The following is a 12,581-nucleotide window of genomic DNA, read 5'->3' as shown; positions in this document are numbered from 1 at the left end:
AAGACTGCTATCATGTCTCCCCATGTCCTTCTTTCTCTTAAGCTGAACATACCCAGTTCCTGCAACCGTTCTTCATATGTTTTAGTCTCCAGTCCCCTAATCATCTTTGTTGCTCTTCTCTGCACTCTTTCTAGAGTCTCCACATCTTTTCTACATCATGACGACCAGAACTGAATGCAGTATTCCAAGTGTGGCCTTACCAAGGCATTATAAAGTGGTATTAACACTTCACGTGATCTTGATTCTTGAACCCGTCTGAAGGCCAAAAAGGGAGGCCGGAATGAATAGCAGTGCAGAGTCTACATGGATGTCACGAAAGAGTCTATATGTAGCAATGTTTCTAAACTTTAGCTGTGCGGACTGCAACTCCCAGAAGTTGTGTGGACTTTAACAGAGAACTAAAGTTGTGTTGACTTCAAGACCCAGAATTAAAGCTTTCTGGACTAATGCGGAGTTGGGTAGACTTCAACTCCCAGAATTGAACCTGGGTGGACTTCAACTCCCAGAGGAATTTGGTGGACTTCAGCTCCTAGAATTAAAGCTATGTGGACTTCAACACCCAAAATTGAAGCTGTCTGGGGAATTCTTGCTTTTTAAATCGAATCTCCCTCCAACATTTCAGAGTTTGATTAAATGGCAAAATTGACTACTTTGCTTAAAGACATACTGCATTTTTTGGACTATAAGATGCACCTAGATTTAGAGGGAAAACAAGAAAAAAATAGTTTTTGGCCTCCCCACGTCCAGTTTTCGCCCTTCCTGGCCCCCAGAAGCACTTTGCAGGCCAAAAACAGGACCATATTGGCCTCCCAAACCCTCCGTGCATCCAGTTTTTGCCAAAAACAGCCCCCCCCCTTTTTTTTTTTTTGGCCTGCAGAGTGCTTATGGATGCCGGGGAGAGCAAAAATGGGACTCCCGGAGGGTTCAGGAAGACAAAAAACAGACCAGTATTCACTGTATAAGACGCACAGACATTTCTATCCACTTTGGAAGGGGCGGGGTGCGTTTTATAGTCCAAAAAATACGGTAAGTACTTTTGTTTCCAGATGGAAACCATTTATGAACTTTGTGCTTTATGTGGGTAAAAAAATGAAACTTTGATTCTCGGTTTTACAGATCAGACTGATAGATTCTTGTAATGACTGGTTTGCACTATTATGGTGTGAGAAGTTGGTACCCACCCCTCTCTCCTAGAGGAATGGGGTATTCTGGGAAATATTAAAAAGGCAGAATATTTCACCTAAAAAGAGAAATAAAAACTCAAAAGAGGCAGAAACCCAGGCGCCCTCACCTTTGTTAATGGGTCATTAGGGGGCCTGGGCCAGTCTATTCTACATAACAAAAGTAGGATTAGCCTCCTACAGAAATTCACCACAAGGCACCTGGGAAAATTACATCAGTCAGCAAGGCAACGAAACTTGGACTCAAAAGCACAGCCTAGAGAGTTGGGAGACTCCCATGGGAGTCTGACAACCAATCAGAATGCAAGCTCAAGATCAAAGGCCAGAGAGGGCATAAAACCAAGGACTTTCAGTATCTCTGCCCCTATTTTCTTCTTCACCCAACATCTGGAAGGATGTGATCCACCTTTTCTGTTCAGGAGCTCCAAGGCATGTGATACTGTTCACCATTAAACCATCTTTCCAAGCTGCCTCCATGTTTCCAGTGTTTTTCCCCCCACTAGGAACCGAACCCAGGACATTTCTCCCAACAATGGTAAAGCAAAAAGTTGTGATTGTTGTTAATGCCATATCCTACTGTAACAGGTAACAGTAGGGACGGAAGTCAATGCTTCTTTTTCTTTCCCTACCTGTCCCGAGTTTTCTCTTCACCTTTCCCCCTTCCTATCCCTCTGCCCTTTAATTGGCTTTCGTATTTTGTACCGTTTCCCCCAAAATAAGACAGGGATTTATTTTCTTTTGACCCACAAAATATGGCTTGGGCCTTATTATCAGGGGAAGGCTTATTGTTTTGGGGTTGCCGGGTGGCTGCTCTCTGCGCTCTAGGAGTATGCTTTATGGTTGTACGCTCTGCCGGCAGCCAGCCCACAACCATAGAGCGTACTCCCAAAGCGGCCACTGCCAGAAGACTTGGCAGCCTACTTCCGTGGTTTGGAACCTGCAGAAAAAGCCATGCTGGGATAGCGGAGGTGCTCTGGCTTTGCAGGGAGAGCTGGGCCAGGGCATCGTGAGGCTGGGAGGGTGCACGAGTGGGGAACGGAACAGCCGCTCCCGCACCCCCCCTCCAGCCACGCAGAGCGCCATTCACTGACACTCCGAAGGGGCCAAGCCGCGGGAACCCAGGGGGCGGCGAACAGGCGCTCACACAGCTTGGCGATACCCCTAGCCCAGTGAATGGCACTGTCCCTGGCGGGAAAGGGGGCTTGCCAGGTGGCTGCTCGCGAGCGTGGTCACTTCGTGGCTGCTGTGTTGCGCTGCTGCGACACCCAACACAGCCTTTGCCCCTGAGGCTGTGCCCGGCTCTTCAGGAGCCCACTCGCAAGAGAGCAGCCGCCGGGCAACCCCCCCTCTCCAGCTGGGCACAGCGCCGCTTACCGACCTAGTGGTATCCCGAAGGCGCCAAGTAATGCGAGCACCTTCCTCCCCCCCCCCCCCCGGTTCCCATGGCTTGGCACTTTCAGGATACCACTAGGTTGGTGAACAGCGCTCTGCCTGCCTGGAAAGGGGGGGGCTTGTCCAGGGGGCTAATTTTCAGAGGAGGGCTTATATTTTTGCCCACCCGAAAAATGTGGCATGGCTTTATTTTTAGGACATGTCATATTTTCAGGAAAACACGGTATTTTATAACACTTTGTGACCTAATAAAATGTATTCTGGGGGGGGGGGGGACCCAATCCCCCTCTATCTCTTCTCTTCTAATCTTATTTTCCCTCCAGGAAGGGAGAGGAAGCGAAGAGATGCTTGGTTTGAATAGAATAGAATAACAGAGTTGGAAAGGACCTTGGAGGTCTTCTAGTCCATTTGATTTCAACTCCATGAACGAAGAGACATTTCCCAGTGTTTCTTGGGCAAGAAGGCAAAAAGATTGAACAAAGTCCTTTATTGAAGGCATCGGGCTCCTCTGAACTGAATGCAGCTTTGGAAGGAGACGAGGATGGAAAGAGTTTTCAATCACAATATAATAATATAAAAAAAAATCTAGGGAAAATCTAAAGGAAAAAAAAAAGTTATGGGTGAGAAGAACCCAGGCTCAACATTTCCAAATCCAAGGAGGACCCCAGGCAACTCTAGATGGACCATTTCTCCGTCCGAGCTTCCATCGCTTTCACCAAGCCTTCCCCCAAGATCTTGAAGTCTTCCAAAATAGCCTCCACATTTGGAACGACCGTTGGCTGGGAACTTACTCTGGAGATCATTCTTCCATTAATGTTGGATACCTGGTGGAATTAAGAGAAGTACGTTAAATGATGGTGTCAGCGTTCCAAATATCATGCAGAATTAAATCAGAGTCCAAGGCAAAACTATCCTCAAAATTCCAATTTAATAAGTCAGACATGTTGGCAACAAACTCTGGAATCCCAAATCTAAAAGCTTCCTGGGATTCCACCCAGTTGAAAGTTCATGATCTTATCCCCACACCCATAAATCCATCACATGGTCCAATCTTCTTCGGCCACGCTGGCATCTCCACCCAGCTGGTTCTGGTCAGGTGCAGAGGTGCAGAGACAAAAGATGACCTTGGGCTTCTAGAAAGGAATGACAACAACACATTCCACAATTCTACTCCTTTCTATTCCCCCCTCCCAATTACTACACTAATGAAACAGCATAATGAAACAATAGAGTGTGTGGCAGGCCAAAGATCCTAAAAGGAATATAACTGCAGGCCTGACAATAATCGATCGATTTTTACACGTTGGGTCCTTGGTGCTTGCTGAGCTGAGCTTCTGTCCTTGGTGCTTTCAGAGTTTGTTGCATAAATTCAAATCCAGAAAGCACACACAGATAACGTAATCCCTTGGTAAGGCCACACTTGGAATACTGCACTCAGTTTGGGTCGCCACAATGTAAAAAAGATGTGGAGACTTTGAAAAGAGTGCAGAGAAGAGCAACAAAGAGGATTAGGGGACTAAAACATATGAAGAACAGTTGCAGGAACTGGGTATGTCTAGTTTAATGAAAAGAAGGCCTAGGGGAGACATGATAGCAGTCTTCCAGTATCTCAGGGGCTGCCCCAAAGAAGAGGGAGTCAAACTATTCTCCAAAGCACCAAAAGGCAGGACCAGAAGCAATGGATGGAAACTAATCAAGGAGAGAAGCAACTTAGAACTGAGGAGAAACTTCCTGACAGTTACAACAATTAATCAGTGGGACAGAAATTGCCTCCAGAAGTTGTGAATGCCCCAACACTGGAAGTCTTTAAGAAGATGTTGGATAGCCATTTGTCTGAAATGGTATAGGGTTTCCTGCCTAGGCAGGGGGTTGGACTAGAAGACCTCCAAGGTCCCTTCCAACTCTGCTATTCTATATTCTAACTGATTCAGCTGGATTCATTAACTTCTTTATATGCATAAGAATAGATGAATAAATGTAGAATACCAACAGGTGGTTCTTTCAAGTAAACTCAAGGCAGGAGAGTTACAGGCAAAAACAAGCAGTTGCCGTATTTTTCGGAGTATAAGATGCACCTTTTCCCCTCAAATACTACCATATTTGGTGGACTTGTAAAAAAGTTAAAGCATTTTGGATAAAAATATGGTGGGTTATTCAAAATATTTTGAAAAAGAGGATAAAGTTCACACCCCAGTTGTTTTTGTTAGGCATAGTTTCAGACTGTACTGTCATAGAGACTAATCTGATCTTGAACCTAACGACGGCAGCAAGATTGTTGGTGGCGCAATACTGGAAGAAGGAAGAGTTGCCTACTATCCAAGAATGGACGTTAAAAGTAGTAAACCTAGCAGAGATGGCCAAAATTTCAGCGTATCTGAAGGACCACTCAGATGAGAAGTACAAGCTGGACTGGAGAAGATGGATTGACTATATTCAAAACAAATACTGGACTAAAAAATTTCAGTTACTTATGAATGAAGGCATAAAGAACCTTACAATTTATTCAAAGTTAGTTTAATAAAGCACAAGAGGCTTGTTAAAGCACAAGAATAGTAACATGTTAAAATTAGTTAGCTTATGTTAGCGTATGGTTGTTAAATGTATATACCCTGCATTTTGCTCTGGGAGGTCGGAGGGAGGGCGGGAAGAGGGAAGGGTAAGGGGGGTGATAATTGTAAAATTTATTTAAAAATTTTAATAATAATAAAAAAAAGATGTTAAATATTGGAAGTGTAATGAAGTGTAAATATTGGAAGTGTAATCATATGGTTTTACATATGTTAACTGCAGCTAGAATTGTATTTGCACAATAATAGAAAAATGACGAGATTCCGTCAGTTGAGAATGTAATTAAGAAAATAGTAGAATGCGCAGTAATGGACAGACTAAAGCTTACAATTAAGGATAAAGAAGAAACTGAATTTTTTTTGACGTGGGACGTATTTTATCAATGGTTAGACAATGGAAACAGAAGTTAGAAGGGAGGAGATATTAATGCGGAGAGGATTTGATGATGGAGATGTTATGTACTATTGTAATTGTATTACTATATAGTTATATTACTAATTTTATTAGCACCTGGGGGTAGAACAAGAAGCAATGGGTGGAAACTAATCAAGGAGAGAAGCAACTTAGAACTGAGGAGAAACTTCCTGACAGTTAGAACAATTAATCAGTGGGACAGAAGTTGCCTCCAGAAGTTGTGAATGCCCCAACACTGGAAGTCTTTAAGAAGATGTTGGATAGCCATCTGTCTGAAACGGTATAGGGTTTCCTGCCTAGGCAGGGGGTTGGACTAGAAGACCTCCAAGGTCCCTTCCAACTCTGCTATTGTATTGTATTGTGATGAATAGAACAATAAATATGGGGATTGTCACTGTTCAAATAACTATACCCAGATCACACACTGATGATTTGCTGGAAATGGAAAGTAATATAAACAAAACAAATAAAACATTGGGGGGGGGGTGGAATTACCGTATATCCTTGCAGATAAGCCTATCCCCAGATATAGCCGATCGCAATTTTGGAGGTATATTTTAGCACCTAACGTTTTTGACTTATCTTCAAGTAATTATGAGGTAGGTTTTTAATACGGGTACACAACAATTTCTTTTTTTTACAAAATGAAGGAATTCTCACGAGAACGCCAAACTTCCCCAAGAGTTAGTTAAAAGTTAAAATGTTGTTTACCAACAGTAGAAACTGGGGACAACGAGTCAAAGCTCAAGAGTTGAGCTCTCACCTTGAAGGGCTGGGGTTCAAAGGCCGAGGGCTTCCAGAGGACCCCAATAACGTCTCCTCCATATTTGTCGTAGAAGAACAGGGCGAAGTCACTGAAGGCTTCCTGCAATGAGAAAGGGTCCATGAAAGGACAACATCTCCAAGGCTACTCAACCGTCATGATTCCAAGCTGCCATATCTCTCTCTCTCTCTCTCTCTCTCTCTCTCACACACACACACACACACACACACACACACACACACACACATACATAGAGTGTCTACCTTAAGTTGAAGGTGTCTCTTTTAGCTCCCAGAATGGAGGTGGTTGGGCATGGTTTTCTTCTAGGGCCTTTGACTCTAAAGGTCCTTGATACTCTCTCAGGTTTGGTTGTTTCCTTGCTGCGGGCATTTTATGACCCAGCTAGGGAAGATCATCAGGGCTAGAAGGAAGTGGGGTCGGTTCTGTTTATATACAGTGGCTTGCCCTAACAGTGATGGTGGAATTGTTCTTGGTACTTCCTTAAGCAGGCTGTGGGATGAATGGATGGAGGGAGAAGAGAAGAACAACAGAATAGAGTGGAACAGAACTGGGGTACAGGTAGGGAAAGAGAAGAGATGATAGCTAGCTAGATGATAGATAAATGATAGATAGATAGATAGATAGATAGATAGATAGATAGATAGATAGATAGATAGATAGATAGATATAGATAGATGATAGATAGATGATAGATAGATAGATAGATAGATAGATAGATAGATAGATAGATAGATAGATAGAGATAGATGATAGATAGATGATAGATAGATGATAGATGATAGATAGATAGATAGATAGATAGATAGATAGATAGAGATAGATGATAGATAGATGATAGATAGATGCAGATGATAGATAGATAGATATAGATAGATGATAGATAGATGATAGATAGATGATAGATAGATAGATAGATAGATAGATAGATAGATAGATACAGTAGATACAGAGAAAGAGAGAGAGACAGACAGACAGACAGACAGACAGACAGACAGACAGACAGAAGAGTTGAATGGGTTGAAATGAGGGATCCTTGGTGCTCTCTGAGCTTGGTGGTTTCCTTGTGGACGTTTCATGACCCAACTAGGGAACATCATCAGTGCTAGGAGTGGAGTTTGTGGAAAGGAGGAGGAGGAGGAAGTGAGGGGTGTAACCGTAGGGTCCTTGATGCTCTCCAAGCTTGGTGGTTTCCTTGCAGACATTTCATGACCCAATTACATAACATCATCAGTGCTACAAAGGAGGAGAGTTGGCTTTCTATTCTACATACAGTGTCTTGCCCTCCCAGTGATGATGAGTCTGTTGTTTTCTACCTTGGTGGTTTTAGGAACTCTGTGTCTTGATCTCCGCCTGTCTTAAATTTGCCAAGGTTGAGAAACATTGAATTAGAGACCACCAGGAAACCTATAAGCTGTTACCTGAAATGGGAAACTGATCTCTCTACTCACAAGGCACTAAGTTCAGCCTAAGGGACACTTAACCTTGTTGTACTCAGAAGGAAGCCATAAATCGGGGTTAATAGTCTTTTCAGCAACAAGCTGAAGCAAGTATCTCACTAACTGGGTTAAGTTGGGTTTACTCTTAGTTATTTCCAAGAGCATTAAAAAAAAAACCAGGCATTGCTGCCATCTTGACATGGAGTGACCATACCCTATACAGGTAATCCTCGACTTACAACCATTCGTTTAATGACCGAAGCTGCATCGGCACTAAAACAAGTGAGTTATGACCGTTTTTCACATTTCCGACCGTTGCAGGATCCCGCAATCAAAATTCAGAAGCTTGGCAACTGGCATGTACTTACGATGGTTTCAGTGTGATCCCCTTTTGCGACCTCCTGATGAGCAAACGAGTCAACGGGGAAGCCGGATTCGCTTTACAACTGTGTGACTCACTTAACAACCAAAGCGACTCACTTAACAGTGATGGTTGTAAAATGGGTCGAAATTCACTTAACAACAGACTGGCTTAGCCATGGAAATGTGTGGTCGTAAGTTGAGAATGGCTTCTTTCTTATAAGCTTCTTGCTTTTAGGAGGCTTTTTGACTTTTCCTACAAGATTTGACGTATGTTTTACAAGTCGCGGGGAAGTCCTCAGGCGAAGGAGGCCTCTGGGGCCACACCCATCCAACCTGGGTGTTATCTTTTGTTCATTCTTTTGAAAATGATTTAAAAGAAAATAAGATCCCCAAATCCCAACGAGGAGCATTCACGCCTAGCCAACATCACTGGAGGGGAACCATCAATGCCACTGAAGAAACACACTTGTTCCGGCAGCTGAATTATCCCCATTTTGGGATTAACTATCCGAGGGCATCTTTCTGGCACGAAAGGCTAAAACGGCTTCCACTACCCTTAATCTCAGCTTTTGACAATCATCTATCTATCTATCTATCCATCCATCCATCCATCCATCCATCCATCCATCCATCCATCTATCAAATCTATCATATCTATCTATCTATCCATCCATCCATTCATCTTTCCTATCTATCCATCTATCATCATCTCTATTATCTATTTCTATCTATCCACCCATCTACCCCATCTGCAATATTTTTTAGAAATAAGGCAGCAAACATATCAGGAAAGAAAATATCTATCTATCTATCTATTTATCTCTCCCTCCCTCTCTCATCTCTCTCTCTCTCTATCTGTCTATCTATCTCTCCCTCCCTCCATCCATCCATCCACCCCATCTGCAATGTTTTTTAGAAATAAGGCAGCAAACATATCAGGAAAGAAAATCTTCAAATTAATAATCTATTTCCCTCTCCCTCTCATCTCTCGCTCTCTCATCTCTCTTATCTATCTGCCCATCCATCCATCTATCCTGTCTGCATTATTTTTATTTTTAGAAGTAAGGCAGCAAACATATTATCTATCTATCTATCTATCTATCTATCTATCTATCTATCTATCTATCTATCTATCTATCTAATATCTATCTATCTATCATCTATCTATCTATCTATCTATCTATCTATCTATCTATCTATCTACCTATCTATCTATCTATCTAATCTATTTACTATCTATCTATCTGTCTGCCTGTCCGTCTGTCCATCCAGCCTATCTGTATTGTTTTTATTTTTAGAGATAAGGCAGCAAACATATCAGGAAAGAAAATCTCCAAATCAATAATATATCTCCCTCTCATCTATCTCTTATCTATCTGCCCATCCATCCATCCTGTCTGCATTATTTTTATTTTTAGAAGTAAAGCAGCAAACATTATCTATCTATCTATCTATCTATCTATCTATCTATCTATCTATCTATCTATCTATCTATCTATCTATCATCTATCATCTATCATCTATCTATCTATCTATCTATCTATCTATCTATCTATCTATCATCTATCTATCTATCTATCATCTAATCTATTTACTATCTGTCTGTCTGTCTGTCTGTCTGTCCGTCCGTCCAGCCTATCTGTATTATTTTTATTTTTAGAAATAAGGCAGCAAACATATTAGGAAAGAAAATCTCCAACTTAATTATCTAGCAATATCCATCCATCCATCGCACTTTTATTATTTTTACAAATAAGGCGGCAAACATATCCAACATACCTTCCGCCTCCTATTTTCCCCATCCCAGTGAAGTGGGATGGGCTGAGAGAGCGTGATTGGCCCCAAATCACCCAGCTGGCCTTCGTGCCTAAGACAGGACTAGAACTCACCGTCTCCTGGTGATTGGGCCAACATTGCCCAGTTGGCTTTTGTGCCTAAGGGGTGGGGGGATTATAAAAGTTGACTGGGTGACTTAAGGTCAGTTCCTTTCTCTCAGATCTACCCACCTCGCAGGGTTGGTTTTCGTAGGGAAAATGGGGGAGGACATTTAAATATGTTTGCTGCCTTGAGTTATTTAAACCAATAACCATGTTGGGTTGTAGATAAATGTAAATATCGGGGCACCTAAATGAGAAAACGGAGTGTGTGTGTGTCTCAATCTATACAAAATTATCTGTTTTTTTAAATCATCTATATTTTTGTTTATGGAGACGTGAACACAGGGAGAAAGCGCCTTTGGTGTCAAAAAGGCATTTGAGTGAGTTGTAGGTTGCTCAATCCAGACCACACAATTGCCCCAGAGACGTTGTCATCACAAACCCAGGCCTTGGGTCGATCAGGGCCCTGCCAGGGAGAAGCCAGTGACACGCAAAAGGAGTTGTTGTTGCTTCTCTCTTACAAGAGATGGACAATGCTGCAAGAGAAAACAGGTTTGATCCTGATCTGCTTCCTTCTCCGGAGGAGAGAGTTTCTGGCGGATGGCTCCCCCCCATTCCTTCAAGCCTTCTGCGCTGGGCTGCTTCCTCCAATAGCTTCTGAATCACTCGGTGGCTTTAATGGGGGTGATTAAGCATGTGTCATCTGACAAACAAACAACCATTTTGAGGACAACGTTGGTTATTTCGCAAGGCTGCAAAAAGGCTGGGGAGAAGACGGATATTCATCCTGATATGTACTGTATTTTTCGCACTATAAACGCACCTGATCCTAAGATGCACTCCCGTGTTTGGCCTCTGCATATCCTGTTTTTGGCCTCCATGCGCCCCATTTTCAGCCTCCATGTGCCCAATTTTTGGCCTTTGCATGCTCCATTTTTGGTCTCCATGCATCCTGTTTTTGGCCTCCATGTACCACATTTTCAGCCTCCGCATACTCCATTTTTGGCCTCTGTGTGCCCCGTTTTGGCCTCCACGCATCCCATTTTCGGTCCCCGTACCCCCCATTTTTTACCTCCACAAATCCCATTTTCGGCCTTTGCATGCTCCGTTTTTGCCTCTGCGCATCCCGGTTTTGGACTCCGTGTGCCCTGTTTTTGGCCTCCGCGCGCCCCATTTTTGGCCCATTTGCCACATTTTCGGCCTCAGCGCATCCTGTTTTTTGGGCTCTGCATGCCCCATTTTCGGCCTCCGCTTGTCTTGTTTTTGGCCTCCATGCATCCCATTTTCAACCGCCAAAAATGGGACTCAGGCCGAAAACAAGACGCACAAAGGCAAAAAATGGCCAGCAGGTGAGCGGGTCTTCAGCAATATTCATTCCATAAGACGCAAAGACATTTCCACCACTTTTGGGAGACAAAAATTGTGTCTTATGGAGCGAAAAATACGATATATAAAATGTCAAAAATGTTCCTTGTGCTAAAATGCCTGTCAGTCCTCCAAGTTTTGGTTGTCCCAAAGATGCTTTTTATTTTTTCTTCAAAAGGCCTTGAAGACGTTTCGCTTCTATTCCAAGAAGCTTCCTCAGTTCTGATTGAACAGTGGAGAAAGGAAGGGTTCTTACAGCCCTCAATGTACAACCACAATTGAGACCAACATGTATGCTGTTAAGGGAGAAATGTATTAAGAGCGTATTTTGCCCCTTCTTACGACTTTCCTTGCCACATTTGTTAAGTGCATCACTGCAGTTCTTAAATTAGGAACACGGTCGGTAAGTGAATCTGGCTTCCTCACTGACTTCGCTTGTCGGAAGGTCGCAAAAGGGGATCATGTGACCCCAGATGCTGCATAAGTAGGAGTCTGTTGTCCAGCACCTAAAGCTAAATCATGTGGCCATGGGGGACCTTGCAACGGTCATAAGTGTGAAAAATGGTCATAAGTCACTATTTTCAGTGCCGTTGTAACTTCGAACAATCCCTAAATGAACTGTTGTAAGTCGAGGACTACCTGTACAGACAAACCTCCAAATGGCCTCAAATGACTCTCAGAGAGAGCGCAAACGACCAGAGGACCGCAAGGAATATAAATCCTTCCATCCTCGGAACCATTCACTCAGAACCGAAGAAGCTTCTCGGACGAGAAGCGAAACGCCTTCAAGTTGCCTATTTTATTTTAGAAGCGGCGCCCGACTTATGACCACAGTGGAACTCAAAATGCCCATGAGCAAGACAGTTAAGTGAGCTTTGCCCCATTTTATGACCATTCTTGCCACCGTTGTTAAGCGAATCACTGCAGTTCTTACGGTAGTCCCATGGTTGTTAAGGGAATCTGGCTTCCCTGCGGACTTTACTGCTCAGAAAGTTGCAAACGGAGGTCACGTGACACCACCGCCCCCGGGGCGCTGCGACCGTCGTAAATACGAGTCAGTTGCCAAGCGTCTGAATTCTGATCATGTGACCAAGGGGAAGCTGGAAGGGCTGAGAGTGTGAAAAAAGGTCGTAAGTCACTTTCATCAGTGCCGTTGACCAACTTTGAATGGTCACTAAACGAACCGTTGTAAGTTGAAGTC

At 43.3% G+C, this 12,581-nt stretch overlaps 1 protein-coding gene across 1 annotated transcript in view; it reads right to left on the bottom strand.

Annotated features, from left to right (window-relative positions):
- Nucleotides 1-3,045: 3,045 nt before the first annotated feature.
- Nucleotides 3,046-12,581, bottom strand: part of NOL6 (nucleolar protein 6) — an 88,784-nt gene continuing 79,248 nt past the window's right edge. The window contains exons 25-26 of the mRNA XM_081940917.1: nucleotides 6,319-6,420; nucleotides 3,046-3,397 (exon numbers count right to left, since the gene is read on the bottom strand). Coding sequence (XP_081797043.1) covers nucleotides 3,248-3,397; nucleotides 6,319-6,420 — 252 coding nt within the window. The 3' untranslated portion in view covers nucleotides 3,046-3,247. The remainder of the gene's footprint in view (nucleotides 3,398-6,318; nucleotides 6,421-12,581) is intronic.

This window comes from Natrix helvetica (assembly GCF_964273705.1).
Source record: "Natrix helvetica genome assembly, chromosome: 2".
NCBI lineage: Eukaryota > Metazoa > Chordata > Lepidosauria > Squamata > Natricidae > Natrix > Natrix helvetica.
This window is presented reverse-complemented; position numbering and strand designations above follow the sequence as displayed.